This window comes from Trichomycterus rosablanca, chromosome 9 (assembly GCF_030014385.1).
Source record: "Trichomycterus rosablanca isolate fTriRos1 chromosome 9, fTriRos1.hap1, whole genome shotgun sequence".
In the NCBI taxonomy this organism is placed as follows: domain Eukaryota; kingdom Metazoa; phylum Chordata; class Actinopteri; order Siluriformes; family Trichomycteridae; genus Trichomycterus; species Trichomycterus rosablanca.
Window position 1 is genome coordinate 2,726,935 of NC_085996.1, and position 17,425 is coordinate 2,744,359.

The following is a 17,425-nucleotide window of genomic DNA, read 5'->3' on the forward strand; positions in this document are numbered from 1 at the left end:
TGTTTTATCATGCCTTGGATTGTTGAAGCCCAATTTACTGGCCAGTGAGCATAATTAAAATGTAGGTATTCATAATAACGTGGTAATGTGGTGTATAGTGGAGCAGAATGACATTCTGCCAGGGTTTTGGTGCAGCATGCTATCTAGTGAAAGGGTACAAAGTAAAGTACAAAATTAATGAGTGCAGTGTAATTATAAAAGACAGTGCATCTTAATACAATAAATATGCAGGGCAGCATGGTGGAAAGTATAAATGTGTAAAGTATGAAGATGTGTGAAGACCTAACAGAACTGACAGCAAGTTGCACAGGGAGACAGATGGATAAATAAGTATAACCTGAATAACTAATATGACGTTATATGGCGAGGGTTATATATTTTTGTGTTTTGTAAGTGGATGCTGCAGTAAATTTTTGCTAACAATGTTAATGATCTGAGGATATTACTTCTTTCCAGTGTCATTACAGTGATACACATATGGGAATCCATTGCCCCAAGCAATGACCATGAAAACTTGATAAATTTCCCACAGTCTAGCAAACAATTTGCTGATCCCCATTAAACTGCATGACAAATCATACATTGCATTTTTTATAAAATACTTTCTGTATTCATACAACAAACAATCCAACTCTGCCTCAGTATTTTATCACTGATGTTGAGTCTACTAGAGACTTTTCATTAAGTGACAAAGTCTAAAATCTTGAAAATAGGTTATGTTACTGTTATTTTATTCATGTTTTTACCTGGAAAAGAAATGTTGGGGGCTGGGAAGAACTGCTGTCTGAAAATGACTGCTTACAGTCAACAGGTCCCCACCCCTTTTCTGCATCTCGGACTGCGGTCCACATGGAAACAGGGCTTAAAATAAAGATTCCCCTCATAAAGAAGTCACATAGAGAGAATAGGTTTATCACAGAAAATTTGACATTAAAATTATTGCTGCTAAGTGTCATCACTTTACATATTATTTAGCCTATAACTTGAGAATTACACCAGCACAAATGTTTCTTTTAGCAGCACAAACGAATGAGGTGGTTTTGGTGCAATTTGAACGTTAATGGGGGGCTGGTGACGTCACGGGTGTAATATTTATAGCTTTATAACTTGAGAATTAAACCAGTACAAATATTTCTTTTAGCAGCACAAACCAGCACAAACGAATGAGGTGGTTTTGGTGCAATTTGAACGTTAATGGGGGGTTGGTGACGTCACGGGTGTAATATTTATAGCTTTATAACTTGAGAATTAAACCAGTACAAATATTTCTTTTAGCAGCACAAACCAGCACAAACGAAGCACAAACGAATGAGGTGGTTTTGGTGCAATTTGAACGTTAATGGGGGGCTGGTGACATCACGGGTGTAATATTTATAGCTTTATAACTTGAGAATTAAACCAGCACAAATATTTCTTTTAGCAGCACAAACCAGCACAAACGAATGAGGTGGTTTTGGTGCAATTTGGGCTCTGATGGGGGGCTGAGTGACGTCACGGGTGTAATATTTATAGCTTTATAACTTGAGAATTAAACCAGCACAAATATTTCTTTTAGCAGCACAAACGAAGCACAAACGAATGAGATGGTTTTGGTGCAATTTGGGCTCTGATGGGGGGCTGGTGACGTCACGGGTGTAATATTTATAGCTTTATAACTTGAGAATTAAACCAGCACAAATATTTCTTTTAGCAGCACAAACGAAGCACAAACGAATGAGGTGGTTTTGGTGCAATTTGGGCTCTGATGGGGGGCTGGTGACGTCACGGGTGTAATATTTATAGCTTTATAACTTGAGAATTACACCAGCACAAATATTTCTTTTAGCAGCACAAACCAGCACAAACGAATGAGATGGTTTTGGTGCAATTTGGGCTCTGATGGGGGGCTGAGTGACGTCACAGGTAATAAAATATAATGCTTAATTTCTCTAAAACGGTGCCAGCACAAACGATGATTCCTACGGCACAAACCAGCACAAACGCAGCACAAACGAATCATAATATTTATATTCCATTTTTGACCACATGGGGGGCCAGCTTCACGGAGGTACATTTAAAAGGTGTATGTTGCATCAAAACTGTGACACTTTTCTTTTTAACAGAAATATATAAGTAATGTACATTCATAAGCCACATCTCATAACTTCAAACAACAAACTATGAATATTCTTATAATAAGAAAAACTGTATGTCAAATCATACATCAAATGAAAGAGGAGACATTTTCTGTAAAATTCTCCAATTTTAAGTTATTGCAGAAAATCTCTGTTCATGATGAATCTGTAATTCAAAATAAATGGATTAAATATTCATCAGTAGAGATTACTTATGAGCAGTAATAAGTGAGTTTAGTTTGGTGTTCCTTTGTAATTGTTTTACTATGTTAAGCCACATTAATCTTTTCTCGCGTTAAGCATTTTAATTGAATGTCCTGTACATTGGTTGTTTCATCAGGGTAGCTTAACAGAAGTTTGCCAGCCACAAAATGTAACATATTTACTTGGACTGTGTGGTACACGTGCGCAATGATTTACTATGAAGCCTTGACTTATCGATTTAATTTAGTACAAAATGTTTTTATTCTTCCAGCTGTAATCTGAGTCTTGCTATTAGACAAAAGCTTAAATTTGTTTTGTCTGTATTGACTGCTTGTGTGTAAAACTCTGTTTATCAGATTGCTGTGTGGCCTTCCCTCAGACTGGCATGGAACACTCAGGAGCTGGAAGCATTCAACATACCTCTGTCTCACAGTACCACTCTGTTCATACACAGTGGGAGGACCTTGCCCTGCTTGATCATGATTACACAAAGACAGACATGGAAAAGGTTATGCAGGACCAGATGACACAGTGTATTGACTTGGGGTACTTCATGCTTCAGAACAATTCAGATTCCTTGCTCTACACTGGCTTAAAACTTGAAACATTTAACACCCTTATTTTAACACTGGAAATGTTTGCCAGCAGTGCTTTTACAATGCCCATACGAGAACAAGTACTCATGACACTTATGAAATTGAAACTGAACCGTGTGATAGGAGACCTGAGTAGGCAGTTCTGTGTATCACAGAGTATGGCTAGTAAGATAATCTCATATTGGATTGACAAAATGGAGGAAGTCTTACGACCCCTTATTCCATGGCTTCCAAAGGAAACTATCCAGGCAACACTGCCAGCTGCATTTTAAAAGAAATTTCCAAATGCTACATGCATTTTAGACTGCAGTGAGAGCTTATTACAAAAACCCAGAAACTTGGATTCAAGAGGAGAATCATATAGCCACTACTACTCACACAACACAGTAAAATATCTTGTAGCAATTGCCCCATGTGGACTTATCATGTTTATCTCTGCAGCCTATGGTGGGCGTTGCAGTGATAAATTTATAACCATGGACTCAGGAATTTTAGACTACTTGAATCCTGGAGATGAAGTAATGGCAGACCGGGGCTTTTTAATAAGAGATTTACTCTTTGAAAAGAAAGTCAAGTTAGTAATGCCATCATTCACTAAAAAAGGAATTCAGCTAACTGAGGAACAGGTAACTGCCACTAGAAGAATTGCAAATGTTCGAATCCATGTAGAAAGAGCAATTAGACGTTTGAAAGTATATAAAATACTGTCACAGGTTGTACCAATTACCATGGCTTCCAAAATAGACAAAATTCTGAGGGTATGTGCTGCCCTTGTGAATCTGAGGGATGAACTTATTCGTGATTCTGAGTAATTTTAACTCTGTGCAAGTAACACTAGTATGCCTACACTACATTAATAGTAAAATCTAGAAAGCTGTGGTCATGCAAAGCACCAGGTCTGAAACTGATTTATTTATTTATTTTTATTCTGATAAGTATATTAAGTATTTTAAGTATTAAGTATTTTTAAGCAATAAACATTTTATACATGAAACATTGAATAAAAATTTTTTTGGTGCATTTTCCTAGAAATCTGTACAGTATGTGAACATCTTAATTTCAAATCAACATTGCATTGTATTTATAATTTATAATTTATAATTTACTGTTTACATTGAATTTAACTTGTGAATTGCAATGCTGGTTTCATAGTTAAAATATTTGAATAAAACCGACTAAAAGAATGTATTTCTGTGTAAATTTGTACATGCTTTACATTAAAAAGGAATCTATTTCATTTACACAGCTCTAATGCATCCAGAGATGTCACCCAGATTGCTAATGGCAATATATTTCATCACACTTTTAATCTAGACCTTTCTCATAATGTCAACATATCTGTCATTCAGTGTAAGCCTTCCCCCAACAAATTCATCTACAAGGTGAGGCAGCATACATGAAAAGTAAAAACATTTCAGACGCTGTGCATGCTCCTGTACAAACACCTTGTCAAACTCAACTGTGAAAACAACATTCTCATTAGGTGTCCAGATAAATAGTCTGGCTGTGTTAAGACCTGTGCAAAACATTGAAAGTTGTAACTGCATGTAGTATCATCTGCTACCAGTTTTCTGCAGCTGAAGTTTTCCATTCACTAACTTGATGTCACTGCATTTCTGTGTGAGCTGATCAATGAGTGATGTATGGCTTTTGTTTGGCACTGGACATTTTATCTCAAGAAGCACAGTGGAGTCAATAACTCCATCTGGACTTGCTGAGAGCCAAGGTTCTTGAAGACTTATAACAGATCCACTGTGTGTAATGTTCATGCCTTGCTCTTCCAGGTGGTTGCAAGCTGCAAGTTCATTTTTTTCCATAATTGGTAGCATAGTTGCCTCGAAAAGTAGGATACATATGCTCACATAGAAATTTGTCGCTTCTTGTGGTGGTATGTACTGGAACTTTTTTTGCAGAACTTGCAGTAATTCTAATTTTCCTTTGCCACAAATCAGATGCACTTTGCTCTCTTGTCTCAAATTCTATCTAAGCTGCTTGTATGTCATTAACCTCAATGAATGCTTGGTAGAATGCCTTGCATGCTTTACATATAAGGTCATCACTGTGAGTCTGGTGTGCCAGGAAAATGTTTTCATTGACTGTTTTTGTTTGCCTGCAAGGTTGATCTGTTGGAGTGGCACTGTAACACTTCTCCAGTAAAGTATTCTTTAAAAGAAAGAGTGACTTGGTAGGAGCTTTGTCTACACTCTCTCTAAACTCTTTGTGTGACAGATGATGTGGTGTGTTTGGGAGCAATTTAGATCTGACAGTGCCATCATTGCAGTCATATTCATCCTCTACCCTATGGTGTCTGAAGTTAATCTGACACAGCCGTTTAGGCTGAAGGTTCTTTGACGTCCCTGCATTCCACCTGTGCTGTTTATCTGTACCTGTTATCCCTGTCTTTCCACTGACCACTGCATTCTGCACCTGAAATAGTGATATGAGACAGTCTAACATGCTTAACATGGAAAAAAAGCTTAACATGGTTTAATGCACTAAAACAACTAGGAACACAAAACACTTCTTACTCATTACTGCTCATAAATGCTGCTTAAATAATGAACCTGTGATTAAAAAAGAAAGTAAGCAATTTAATGTTTTTTTCCCCCCTTATAATGGGTTTAAATGGGGGGGTGTGAGCTTAACAAAAGTTGCTACTTTTCTTTTGGATCACAGGTTCACTTCAGCAGCAGAATGTAGTTATGAGCGGGGAGGGGGGGGGGGGCGAACGGAGGATGTGGAGGAGTGGTGAAATTCATTTTCACTTTCACATTCAGTTCCGTAACATAACTCGTATAATGCACTTTCACTTTGTATGGTCCAAAATTTTAGAGAACGTTGCAGAAATTGGACAAATAACATTCAAATCCGGACACGGCTTGTCCAAGTGAATACCGAACGGGTATATACACTGTTTGTTGTTCCCAGTTCATCGTTTTAGTAAATTAAACAACGCAACGCGTTTTATTCTGTCCCTTCAGCTCCCCTTTCCTGCTTTACATCCACTCATGAACCAATATAAGTATACACTGTTGTAGAAGTAAAAACAATCAACAAATCAGTCGTGATACATCGTTTATTATTTCCAGTGTTTCACAGCTATTAGAATGTTCCTCGGCTCATCCCTACCTTCCACAACTTCGCTAACCCTGCAATGCACGAGTAACCCACCGTCTCCACTACTCCACTCTCCCTCAGCATTACCCACGCCTGATGTTTACCTTCAGCAATTCCTACGCATGTAAGCCTCTGTGCTTTTATAGTTCTGTAGCTCCTCACCGTCTACAGCTTCGGAAAAGACGAAATGGTTCACTTATATCAATATAGCTAACCTCATGTCATCTACCCACTCTGTAGACGTGGAGCACTGTCAGAACACGGTCACCACAGCTTCTTAAAATGTCCTTACTGTCAAGTGCTAGGAATTAAGAAATGACTCAGTTTTAACTCAAACAAAACTGCTTTATTGTTCGGAGTATCAGCTTGCAGAGACGCAGAACATTCGGCGAGTGAGCAGGGTGCGTTCCGACAACACACCGAGAGGAGGGAATAAGTAAAGTAAGTAAGTAAAATTTATTTATATAGCACTTTTCACAGATAAGAATCACAAAGTGCTTTACAAAAACATTGCATTACAAAATATATATACTCATTGTTGCCAGAAATCACAAAGTCATTTACAAAAACATTGCATTACAAAATATATACGCTCCTCTATATAATAAACAATAATAAAAAATAATAAAAATAAATAAATAAATAATTCATTCAACATTATACAAATGCCTGCTTGAAAAGATAAGTCTTTAGTTGTTTTTTAAAAGAATCTACAGAATCTGCAGATCTTAAAAAGTTGGGTAGTGCATTCCATAATTTTGGAGCAATTACCTCAAACGCGCGATCCCCACGAGTCTTTAAGCGGGAGCGTGGGACAGACAGCAAGTTCAGCTTGCTAGACCTAAGAGAGCGCCCCGATACATATGGGTGGAGTAGCTCTGATATATACATCGGAGCCTGATCATGCAATGCTCTATAGGTAAAAGTCCAAATTTTAAACTGGATCCTATAATGCACAGGAAGCCAGTGTAGAGATCTTAACAGTGGGGTTATGTGACACCGTCTATTTGAGCTAGTAAGTAATCTAGCAGCGGCATTCTGTATTGTCTGCAACCGATCACAAGCAGACATACTAAGAGCAGAAAACAGGGCATTGCAGTAGTCAATACGAGATGAAATAAAAGCATGTATAATCATCTCTAGGTCAGCATTTGAAACTATAGATCTCAATTTGCTTATATTTCTTAAATGAAAAAAACAAGATCTAGTCAGCTGTTTAACATGTGTGTCAAATAACAAAGACTGATTAAAAACAACACCCAGATTTCTTAAATCTGAATGGACAGCAGAGGAGAGAGATCCAAGACCATTTTCAATCAAGAGGGTCACCTTATCAGGGGCAATGATCATGACCTCAGTCTTTTCTGCATTGAGCTGTAGAAAATTATTTGCTGTCCAGTCCCTAATAGCACCCACACAGTCCATGAGTCTACTTATATTATGCAACTCATTAGGTTTAAATGAAAAATATAATTGGATATCATCAGCAAATAAGTGATAAGTAATATCAAAACTATTAATAATCTGTCCCAGAGGCAACATATACAAAGAAAATAACAGTGGCCCCAAAACTGATCCTTGTGGAACACCACAAAGTAGTGGAACAGAAACTGACCCAAAATCTCCAATAGATACAGCAAAACTTCTCTCAGTCAGATATGATTTAAACCAATCTAGCGCTATGCCCGATAAGCCCACCCAGTCATGTAACCTATCTAGCAAAATTTGATGATCTACAGTATCAAACGCAGAGCTAAGGTCAAGCAAAACCAAAACAGAACATTCACCTGCATCAGAAGACATTAACAAATCATTGGAAACCCTCAAAAGAGCGGTCTCCGTTGAGTGTCCCTTTCGAAATCCTGACTGATACTTATCAAAAATATTATATTTCTCTAGAAAAGCAGTGAGCTGGTTAGCTACCACTTTCTCTAACATTTTTGATAAAAATGGGAGTTTAGATATGGGTCTAAAATTTTTAAGCTCTGCAGGATCTAAATTGGGTTTCTTCATTAAGGGCTGAACAATAGCATGTTTAAAATAAGAAGGTACACACCCTGTTGCCAGTGAAGAATTGATTATATTTAACAATGCGGGGCCTATACTTGGTAAAACTCTTAAAAATAATGAAAAAGGCATCACATCTAAGGTGCTTGTTGATGGCTTTAATTACCCAGCAACATCCAACAACTCACCTAAATCGATAGGTTGGAAAGAATCCAAAACAGTAAAAAGACCTGGAGGACCAATATTGGACAGATACAACCTCGTCTGAATATTAGATCTAATAGCCATTACTCTATCAACAAAAAAAGAAAGAAATCTGTTGCAGACCTCAACAGAAACACATGACAATGTTGTAACTGGTGGCGAAACAATGGTATTAATTGTATCAAACAAAATCTTAGGATTTTTCTTGGATGATAAAATTAGATTTGCAAAATAAGCAGAACGAGCATCTTTTACTAAATCATTAAAAGAAAGACGAAGATCTTTTAAGTAAAGGCGGTGTACTTCCAACCCAGTAGACTTCCATAATCGTTCATAACTTCGGCACTTCCGTCTTAAGGAGCGGACCTCATTAGTCATCCACGGAACACTGTTATGAATGGCTCTAGACCTGGCCTTTACCGGAGCTACTTTATCCAGTATTGAAGAACAATGATTATTAAAAGACTGCATTAAAAACTTAGCATTACTGCAATCCATCTCGAAATCACAACCATAATGAGTTAGAAATTGATCAATCGATTTCTGAGTTATGATGCGAGAATGTGTCATCTTTTTAGGACAAAAATGTTCAACATTTCCAGACAGGTTAAAAAAGACACATTTATGATCACTAATCAAAAGATCTTCACACCAGATATGATCGATATCTAACCCCAGAGAGAAAACCAGGTCTAAAGTATGACCACCCAAATGAGTGGGACCCGAAACAAACTCTTTAAAATGAAGAGACTCTGTAATATTAATAAATTCTGTAGCTACGCAATCTGAGGCATCATCAATATGCAGATTAAAATCTCCAACCAGTAGAACATTGTTCAGCTTAATAACTGAGGTTAAAAAATCAGTAAACTCAGATAAAAACTCACCAGCTGGACCAGGAGGTCGATATATTAAAGCACAGTAAAATGGCTTAAGCCCTCCAACTTTTATGAATTGCAGTTCAAAAGTAGTAAACTCTTCAATACTTACTAACTGACAATTATATTGATTTTTCCAAAACACCGCAAGACCTCCACCGCGACCAGACAATCGGGGGGTCCCAATAAAAGAACAGTCCAGCGGGCAAAGTTCATTTAGGTGCACAAAATCCATATTTCGTTGCCAGGTTTCAGTTACAAACAGAAAGGCCAAATTGGTCCTAATAAATAAGTCATTTAACACGTGGGCCTTATTCCCCACTGAGCGTGCATTAATTAAGCACATATTCACAGGGGGAGCCAACGAGGTTTCATTAGCTGAGGGAATCCGTCGAAGAGTATTGAAGTCCACTCCACGTTTTCTATCCCGCTCCGCATGTAGTGTTGAGACGGAGCGCACAGCTGACCAGATAGATGGAATCGCGCTGGGACTGGAATCGGACTGGGAGTAAACAAACCTTCTCCGGGAGCTCCTATGAATGTAGCGGCGCCGGCGTAAAAGTCCAAGTTGTTTTATTGCTGATGAACACGATGGAGTAGTGTAGTTGTTGAGTTTCCTCAGTTGATTGACAGAATACCTTAACATCGTGTGTGTGTGTGGAGATCAGCTGTAGCTGCTACTCGTGGAAGCGGTGTACAGGACCAGACCACAAGGCAGGGCACACCAGAAAATTTAAGTCCAGGTAAAAAGTTCCTATTGTGAAACGCTGACAGCAGATAGGTAGAAAACGAGAGTCACTGTAGCATCCTCAAAGAGAATTATGAAGATAGAGCTGCAGTAGCCAAACGTACCAGTGCCCGCATCTTTTAAAATAACCCAACACACTCCATAGTCATCAATCAACAGGAGCGGTAGTGATTACAGGAGTGTATAAAAAGATGAAAATGACAGAAAAACACGATAAAAATACAAAAATACAATAAAATACGGTAAAATACAGTAATGGTAGCGGCAGCCAAATGCGCCAGCGTCCACCGTCACCATGGCAAAAAAAAAATCAGGATAAGGGTACACAGTGCACTCGTCTAACAAAATGCATAAATAGACAGTCGCTCTACACTTACTATTCAACCACCGAGTGCTTTTGGTCATGTTTGTTAAAAAAACCCAGTTACGAATGACCACTACTTCTGTCGTTCAGAACGTAAACACTGTAACCGGAAGTCAAAAACCGGCTTCAGCTACGAATCACGGGAAAGGTCAAAGTTCAGGAAAATCGTGGATACCAAACATATGCGGATTCCTGGCTGCGTTACGAACCTCATACAGGTTTAATATATAGGATGCCTAACGAGTGCACAATAACATGGTATATATGGGGTTTTTTACACACTACAGCAGTGTGCGGTTTGGGACGCGACCATTTCTTCTCACGAGACTCGACGGTTAAAATTAAAATGTATACATAAATAACAAATAACGGTTTTCTGCCAGAGGGAGCTTCTCTTATCGGTAATTTTCTATCCAAACATTTATAACTTTTATATTTGAAATCGAAATGAAACTGAAATATTAGCCAAAAATTCGAGTGAAATTCATTTTTAAAACGCTATTTTGAAAGGTAAAGTTAAGGTAAGTCCGTTAAAAGGTAAGCTAACCTTAATGACAGTTACTACTGAATCGACCCTGGCTCTGAGCTAGTTAGTAAGTCCTGTTTAATATTAATTTAGATACATTATTACTTAGACCGTTCGGTATTTATTTTCATTTCACGATTTTGCAATGAACCCGTTTTATACCGGTTAACGGTTTCAAATGATTTACAAATGATTATTTTTGGTGAGTCGGTTCGTTTTAGTCAATGTGTAAATGAATCGATTCCTCTATGAATTCTCGGAGCAGGTCCCACTGAATCGATTCTTTTACTTACTGACTCCTTCAGAACGAGTTCAAACCTATCTATTCATCAGGATTTCAACAGTGGCACACGAGACTGACGGAGGATGTGTCCGAGACGTGCGTCATCCAGGGAAGGTGGGCGTGGCGGCGGCGGCAGGGCTTAGCACACGCTTTCGCGCTCCAACAAGGGGAGGAGGGGGAGGGGGGGTTGAGGGGGCGCAAGGCTCGCCAGGCACACGAAGGGGGGCGCATGCCTAAAAAGGTTGAAAACCCCTGACATTCATGACAGAAACGGTATTGACTCGTTACACAAGGACAATTTTGTTTCTCCAGTTAACTTGGCACGTCTTTGTACTGTGGGAGGAAACCAGTGTTCCTGGAGGAAACCCACATGGACATGCAAGAGAACATGCAAACTCCACACAAAAAGGACCTGGGTATCGACAAATCTGTTATGTAACTAACTACAGTGCACGGGTGCGCAGCAGATCGAGTAGATGTGGCCTAGCAACATGAACTCCGAGGGCCTGGATTCGAATCGCCCCTCCGGCTGCTGACTATGAGAAATTTTGCACGTTCTCCCCAAGTCCACATGGTTTTCTACTGTGTACTGTGGTTTGATAGCACCATCCAAAACATGCAGAAGGTGGAATGGCTAATCTAAACTGTACAGTACACACACATTCTAAATTGGGGAGGTTGGGCATTTGTCTGTGTACTATTAAGTAGGGAGGGTCGCCTCAGGAAGAGCATCCAGATCCATTGTGGTGACACATAAATACAGTAGTACAAAACAAAAAACATTAAAAAAACACTGACGATCCTTTAAAGTTCATGTCACATCAGTGTTTGTCCTGTTACAGGAAGTGATGTGACTGATTCATTTTATATGGCAGCTTTAAATATCACATAACTCTATATGGATTTAATGCACTTGTGCTTTTGATAGAAATGAACCCATCAGAGTCTGTAAAACAAAGGCCAGGCAGGTCTCACCAATCTGTTGTCAGCATGCAGGCCATTCACAAATCCACAATGGAGAAACAGGTGAGATGAATTTACATTAAACCATAATGAAAGACCTGTTCTGTAGACGTGAAGCTGACCAGCAGGACTTTGTTAACCTGTAGGCCAGATACAGACAGGAGAGGAAGGCTAGTCTGATGCCAGCACACCACTACATATTTGAAGTCCTGGCTGTTGTGCTTGGCCTGGAAGTTTCGGCGGTTGAAGATTTAATTCTTGATGCCCCATCAGTAAGTTTTACAGCAGATTTATAGGGCTGGGCGATTTTGCAAAAAAAAAAATCTCGATTATTTTAAAATTATACCCGATTGTCGATTACGATTTCGATTTTTTTTGTTACAAAAATAGTAACAGCACCAAGGACGGACTTAGGATAGTCTGGGCCCCTGGGCAAAGAGTTGCCCAGCCCCCCCAAAAAAAAAACATAAATAAATTAATACATTACTCAACCTGTCAATAGCTAACCCTAACACAAGAATCTATTTTATATAAGTTTCTTTCTACTCTTCTTTCTTGCACAGTCATCCACTAATTCATCAAAATTAAGCTGTCTGACCAAATCTGATTCAATGGCCAGAAGTGACAGTGAGTTCAGGCGGTTTTGGCGCATCCTAATCCTGAGTTCATTCTTAATACGAGCCAGTTTGGAGAATGAACGCTCCCCTTGACAATTTGTGATAGGCACAGTCAAAAAAAGTCTAAGTGCTATGTAGACATTTGGAAAGGTTGACTGTAAATTCAAATTGATCATGGTTTTGAGCATTTCACTAGGACATTTTTCTTTTTCTGTTATGAATGATTTGTATTGTATCAATTCATCTGCCAGGCTCATGTTCAGATCTGAAGGATATGCTGCAGCGAGTGAGTTAGCCTTTAAAGTGAGCTCACTGTTGGACATATTGTCAGGCATGAAAAGAACATCAAATAGCTCAGTTAAGTGTGTGTATGCATTCAAACTGCTTGAAATTGCTTGTCTTAAATTTAAATAATTGCTAAATTAATTTGTGTCTCTGCGCTTAAGAGAAATTGAACATAATAATTTTGAAACAATACAAATTCAGAAACATTAAGTAAGGGCCTGAAAAATATGGTAGCTTGTAGGTCCCTAGAAAGTCAAGGAGCCATGGTAAACGACTTCTATGGAAGTCAAGGGCTGGGGCCTCGTGATCAAGGGCCCTTTAATGGTATGCCCTGCTCTTCTCTAGGGCCCCCTGGTAGGGGCTCTCATAACCAGGGCCCTCTAAAAATATGCCCCCCTCTTTCCTAAGACCCCTAATAGCCAGAAGTCGACGTCAGAGCAGTGCCACAACGCCTCATCCATTTTCATAAGGGGCCAAAAAGCATGGCTAGGGCCCCCAAAAGCATGGCTAGGGGCCCCAAAAGCATGGCTAGGGCCCCCAAGAGGCCCTGGGGTCAAAGTCCCTAATAGTCAGAGGATCCTTAAAATGGAGGGCCCTCGGAAATAAAAATATATTGTATCATAAATGTTGATAGGCATCGCAAAATGTTTTGGGCCAGGGCCCCCCTGGGGCCCCCTGACCTCAAGGGCCCCTGGGCGCTGGCCCCACTGACCCGGTCAGTAATCCAGCCATGAACAGCACCACCTATAATTATCCTTTTAAGGGACTGAAAAATTAAGTGAAATATAAGACCGTGGTAAATATAAGCGTTTTCTTTTTTTTTACCTTGGCTGGAGATTTTCAATACAAATGACATCCAAATCTATGAAAACGTGTTTGCTTTAGCACAGCTGGATTTGTGAAACTTTCACAAAAACAGTTTGTGTTATTGTTTTTGTCAGGCACGTGCACAGATAGACCCCTAGTGGTGCTCAAGCACCTGCCTTTTTGCCCTAGATGAGAAAAGTGCCCTTTCTGGAGCCCAATTTTTTTTCTACATTCATCAATATTTAAAAATAAAAATGACCCTCTCTGTCATCAATTCCCCCCAAAAGTGTTTTGATATCGGACGGGCATTTATTTGAGTTCTTGTGAGAATTCTGCCCCGATCAGATCCCCGCCTTGCCCCTCCCTCCTCCTCCTCCGGTTAGCACTCATGCAGTGCTGAGCGCCAGGCCAAACCGCTGCTACACACTTCTCCTCTGACCCGCAGCATCAGACAGACAGATAGTGACAGTGTTTCATACAAAGAGCATCCATGCATAACGCATAACCTGTACTCAGGGGTCATGAAATACGTGATTTCAAAGCCTTGTCCAGCTGTTTACTGATGTTTGTCATGTTTAATGAAGGGGCAGGGGGACAAACTGCAGCAGACAGACAGACAGACAGACAGAAAGAGAATTTAAAGACAGTTTTACTGTTTTACAAATTACAAGTTCACTAGTTTTGTTTCATTTAAAATCTGACTTATTTTGATGTGAAAGCCTGAAGACAAAAAAAGCATGAGCACAAACATTTTGCAGGAGAATGTCATGTAGCTCTCACAGTAAAGTGTTGCAAATAGGTACAAACATACAATATTTTATAATTACAGCATCCTGGCCAAAACGCTGTGTAGGAAAAGTCACCTTTAGTCAAGGAGTTATTTTCATGCAAGCATTTATACTTCAACAGTTGAGGTTTACAAATGAGGAATAATTTTGCTAGGTAATTAACATTACAAACTAATATATGTAGAAGGCTAAATATAATGCTCTATGATGTAGAACAGCATATAAAAATGATGAATAAATAGAAAAATGTTATTTAGCTGTCTATTTGATTTTATTGGCATAATAATAGGCCCATTGTTAACATTAACTACCCAAAGTGGGTTTCTGATTTAAAATCAAAGGTTAGGTCTTAAGTTGAGCTACATGACAGTCTGGTGAGGTAAATTGATACTAGTAATGGTATATTATTAGTGTAATGCTTCAACTCTGTCAGAAAACAGTAAAATGATGTATACTGAGTTCTCCCCTTTATGGAGATTCAGTAAGTCACTCTTGATTATTATGCACGACCTTGATTTATCTCATTTACAAATTTTGCAGCATAATGCCAAGAAAAGAAAGGCTACAAAAGCAGAAAGAAAATGAACTACAGCAAGCTTTTATCCTGGAGTACACCATCTACCAGTAAAGCAAATGAGGGAGATGTATCAGTTTCAGTTGTTTGGTTATTAAGAAGAGCCACAATATGACCTTGTTTTTGCCTTTTTTTCATTTATTTATGCAATTTGATAATTTGAGTTATTTGATTAGATGTGTATTGATTGTGTTAACAAAAATAAATATGTAAGTTAAATATCCTATTGTGTTTTTTTATTTTTTTTATTAATAATTTTGTCGATGGGTGCCCTTTTTTTTGGCTTGAGCACCTGCCCCCAAAAATGTCTGTGCACCTGCCTGGTTATTGTGTTATTGTCATTATTGTTAATGTAAATTCTGTTAATTTTGTAAATGCAAATATTGGTATTTTGTAAATTCTAGTCTTCTTTAAATGTATTGCTTATAACACTAGAGACTATTGCACCTTAATTTCGTTATACCTGGTATATATACCTGAATTTAAATGATTTATGCAGTTCTGCCACATTTCCATGTGTAATAACACAGCAGTTCAGCTTTTGGGGCAAATATAGAACATTCATTTATATAACTTTGATAACTGGTCATGTATAGAGATAGAAGCAGACACAAATTAACAAATTAACAGAAAGTTCATTTGTGTCTGCTTTTATACTGTTAAAGTTAATAAAATTTCAAAATATTTCAAAAAGTTATTTTGTGTCTGCTTTATGCACAATGTTCTTTTTTTGCCCTAAAAGCTGAACTACTGTAGTATTACAAAAGAAGTGAGCAGCACTTTATAAAAAAAAAAAAAAAAAAAACTATGTTTGTGGAAAATTAGATAATGCCCAAAACAAGTGATATATAATTTCTATTGTTGGTGTAAAAAAGCGTTTTAGAGTCAAACCCTCCAAATATTCATCTTTTTAATATATTAACAAAGGACTGATAGACAAAAAATATGTGTCTGCTTTTATCTCTTCACATGATCAGTTATCAAATTTTAATGAATGTTCTATATTGTCCCAAAAGCTGAACTGCTGTGTTATTACACGTGAAAATGTGAGCAGAACTGTATAAATCATTTAAATACACCAAACTGTATTTGTGAAAGATTTCACAAATCAAAGTGTGCTAAAGCAAACACATTTTCATAGATTTGGATGTCATTTGTATTAAAATCACCAACCAAAGTTAAAAATACGCTTATATTTCACTTCACTTTCCTTGTTTGCGTAGACCATGAAATCTGAATCGCTATCCGCAAGCTGACTGTACTGCGGTACCACACTGATGGTGTCAATCAACCTCTTTGAGTATTCTATTCTCTAAGCCTACATGGCTAACCTGTGGCCTTGGCGAGCGTTCGGCCTCCCTAGAACTTGGTGTCAGAAAATGCTAGCGTACTGCTCTGTTATTGGAGTGAAGGTGGATTCATGCTGTCAAGGGTCCAAGGCTAAGAATGCTGTGAAAGCAAATCCTGCTTCCTTAGCGATGCCGTTTAGCTCATAACCCGGTGAAATCTTGTAACAACGTTTGAATTTCCCTTCCTAACGCAGATATGTGAAAAATTATAACTTGTTTTGGGTGAAACTGTATAAGTATTATAAAGCCAGGCTTACCTTCCTTGGATGACCATGTACGTGAATTCCCCTACAGCATATATCCGATTTACGGAACGGAGACCCTTGTACATTCCCACTCCCTACTAAGTCGTGGCCACACGTTATTAAGGCGTGGGAACGCGTTACTAAGTCGTGGCCATGCGTTATTAAGGCGGGGGAACGCGTTAAGTAAGTCGTGGCCACGCGTTAATAAGGCGTGGGAACGCGTATGTAAGTCGTGGCCACACGTTACTAAGTCGTGGCCACGCGTTAATAAGGTGTGGGAACGCGTTAAGTAAGTCGTGGCCACGCGTTATTAAGGCGGGGGAACGCGTTAAGTAAGTCGTGGCCACGCGTTAATAAGGCGTGGGACCGCGTTAAGTAAGTCGTGGCCACGCGTTATTAAGGCGTGGGAACGCGTTAAGTAAGTCGTGGCCACGCGTTATTAAGGCGTGGGAACGCGTTAAGTAAGTCGTGGCCACGCGTTATTAAGGCGTGGGACCGCGTTAAGTAAGTCGTGGCCACGCGTTATTAAGGCGTGGGAACGCGTTACTAAGTCGTGGCCATGCTTTATTAAGGCGTGGGAACGCGTTAAGTAAGTCGTGGCCACACGTTATTAAGGCGTGGGAACGCGTTAAGTAAGTCGTGGCCACGCGTTAATAAGGCGTGGGAACGCGTTACTAAGTCGTGGCCACACGTTATTAAGGCGTGGGAACGCGTTAAGTAAGTCGTGGCCACGCGTTAATAAGGCGTGGGAACGCG

The 17,425-nt window shown here is 39.0% G+C and overlaps 1 protein-coding gene across 3 annotated transcripts; it reads left to right on the top strand.

The window, feature by feature from the left end:
- Positions 1–10,519: 10,519 nt before the first annotated feature.
- Positions 10,520–15,457, top strand: LOC134320307 (dynein axonemal heavy chain 8-like). 3 transcript variants are annotated; one of them, XR_010013675.1, is made up of 4 exons: positions 10,520–10,633; positions 11,970–12,067; positions 12,151–12,276; positions 15,042–15,456. XR_010013675.1 is itself a non-coding variant. In XM_063001668.1 (4 exons), the coding sequence occupies exons 1-4, from the start codon at positions 11,125–11,127 to the stop codon at positions 15,084–15,086; spliced, it is 300 nt and encodes a 99-aa protein (XP_062857738.1). In that variant the 5' UTR covers positions 10,994–11,124; the 3' UTR covers positions 15,087–15,457. The 3 variants fall into 3 exon arrangements, 1 of the variants encoding a protein (XP_062857738.1); XR_010013676.1 differs by lacking the exon at positions 10,520–10,633 and adding an exon at positions 10,683–10,753; XM_063001668.1 differs by lacking the exon at positions 10,520–10,633 and adding an exon at positions 10,994–11,155 and having other exon boundaries at positions 15,042–15,457.
- Positions 15,458–17,425: the final 1,968 nt, after the last annotated feature.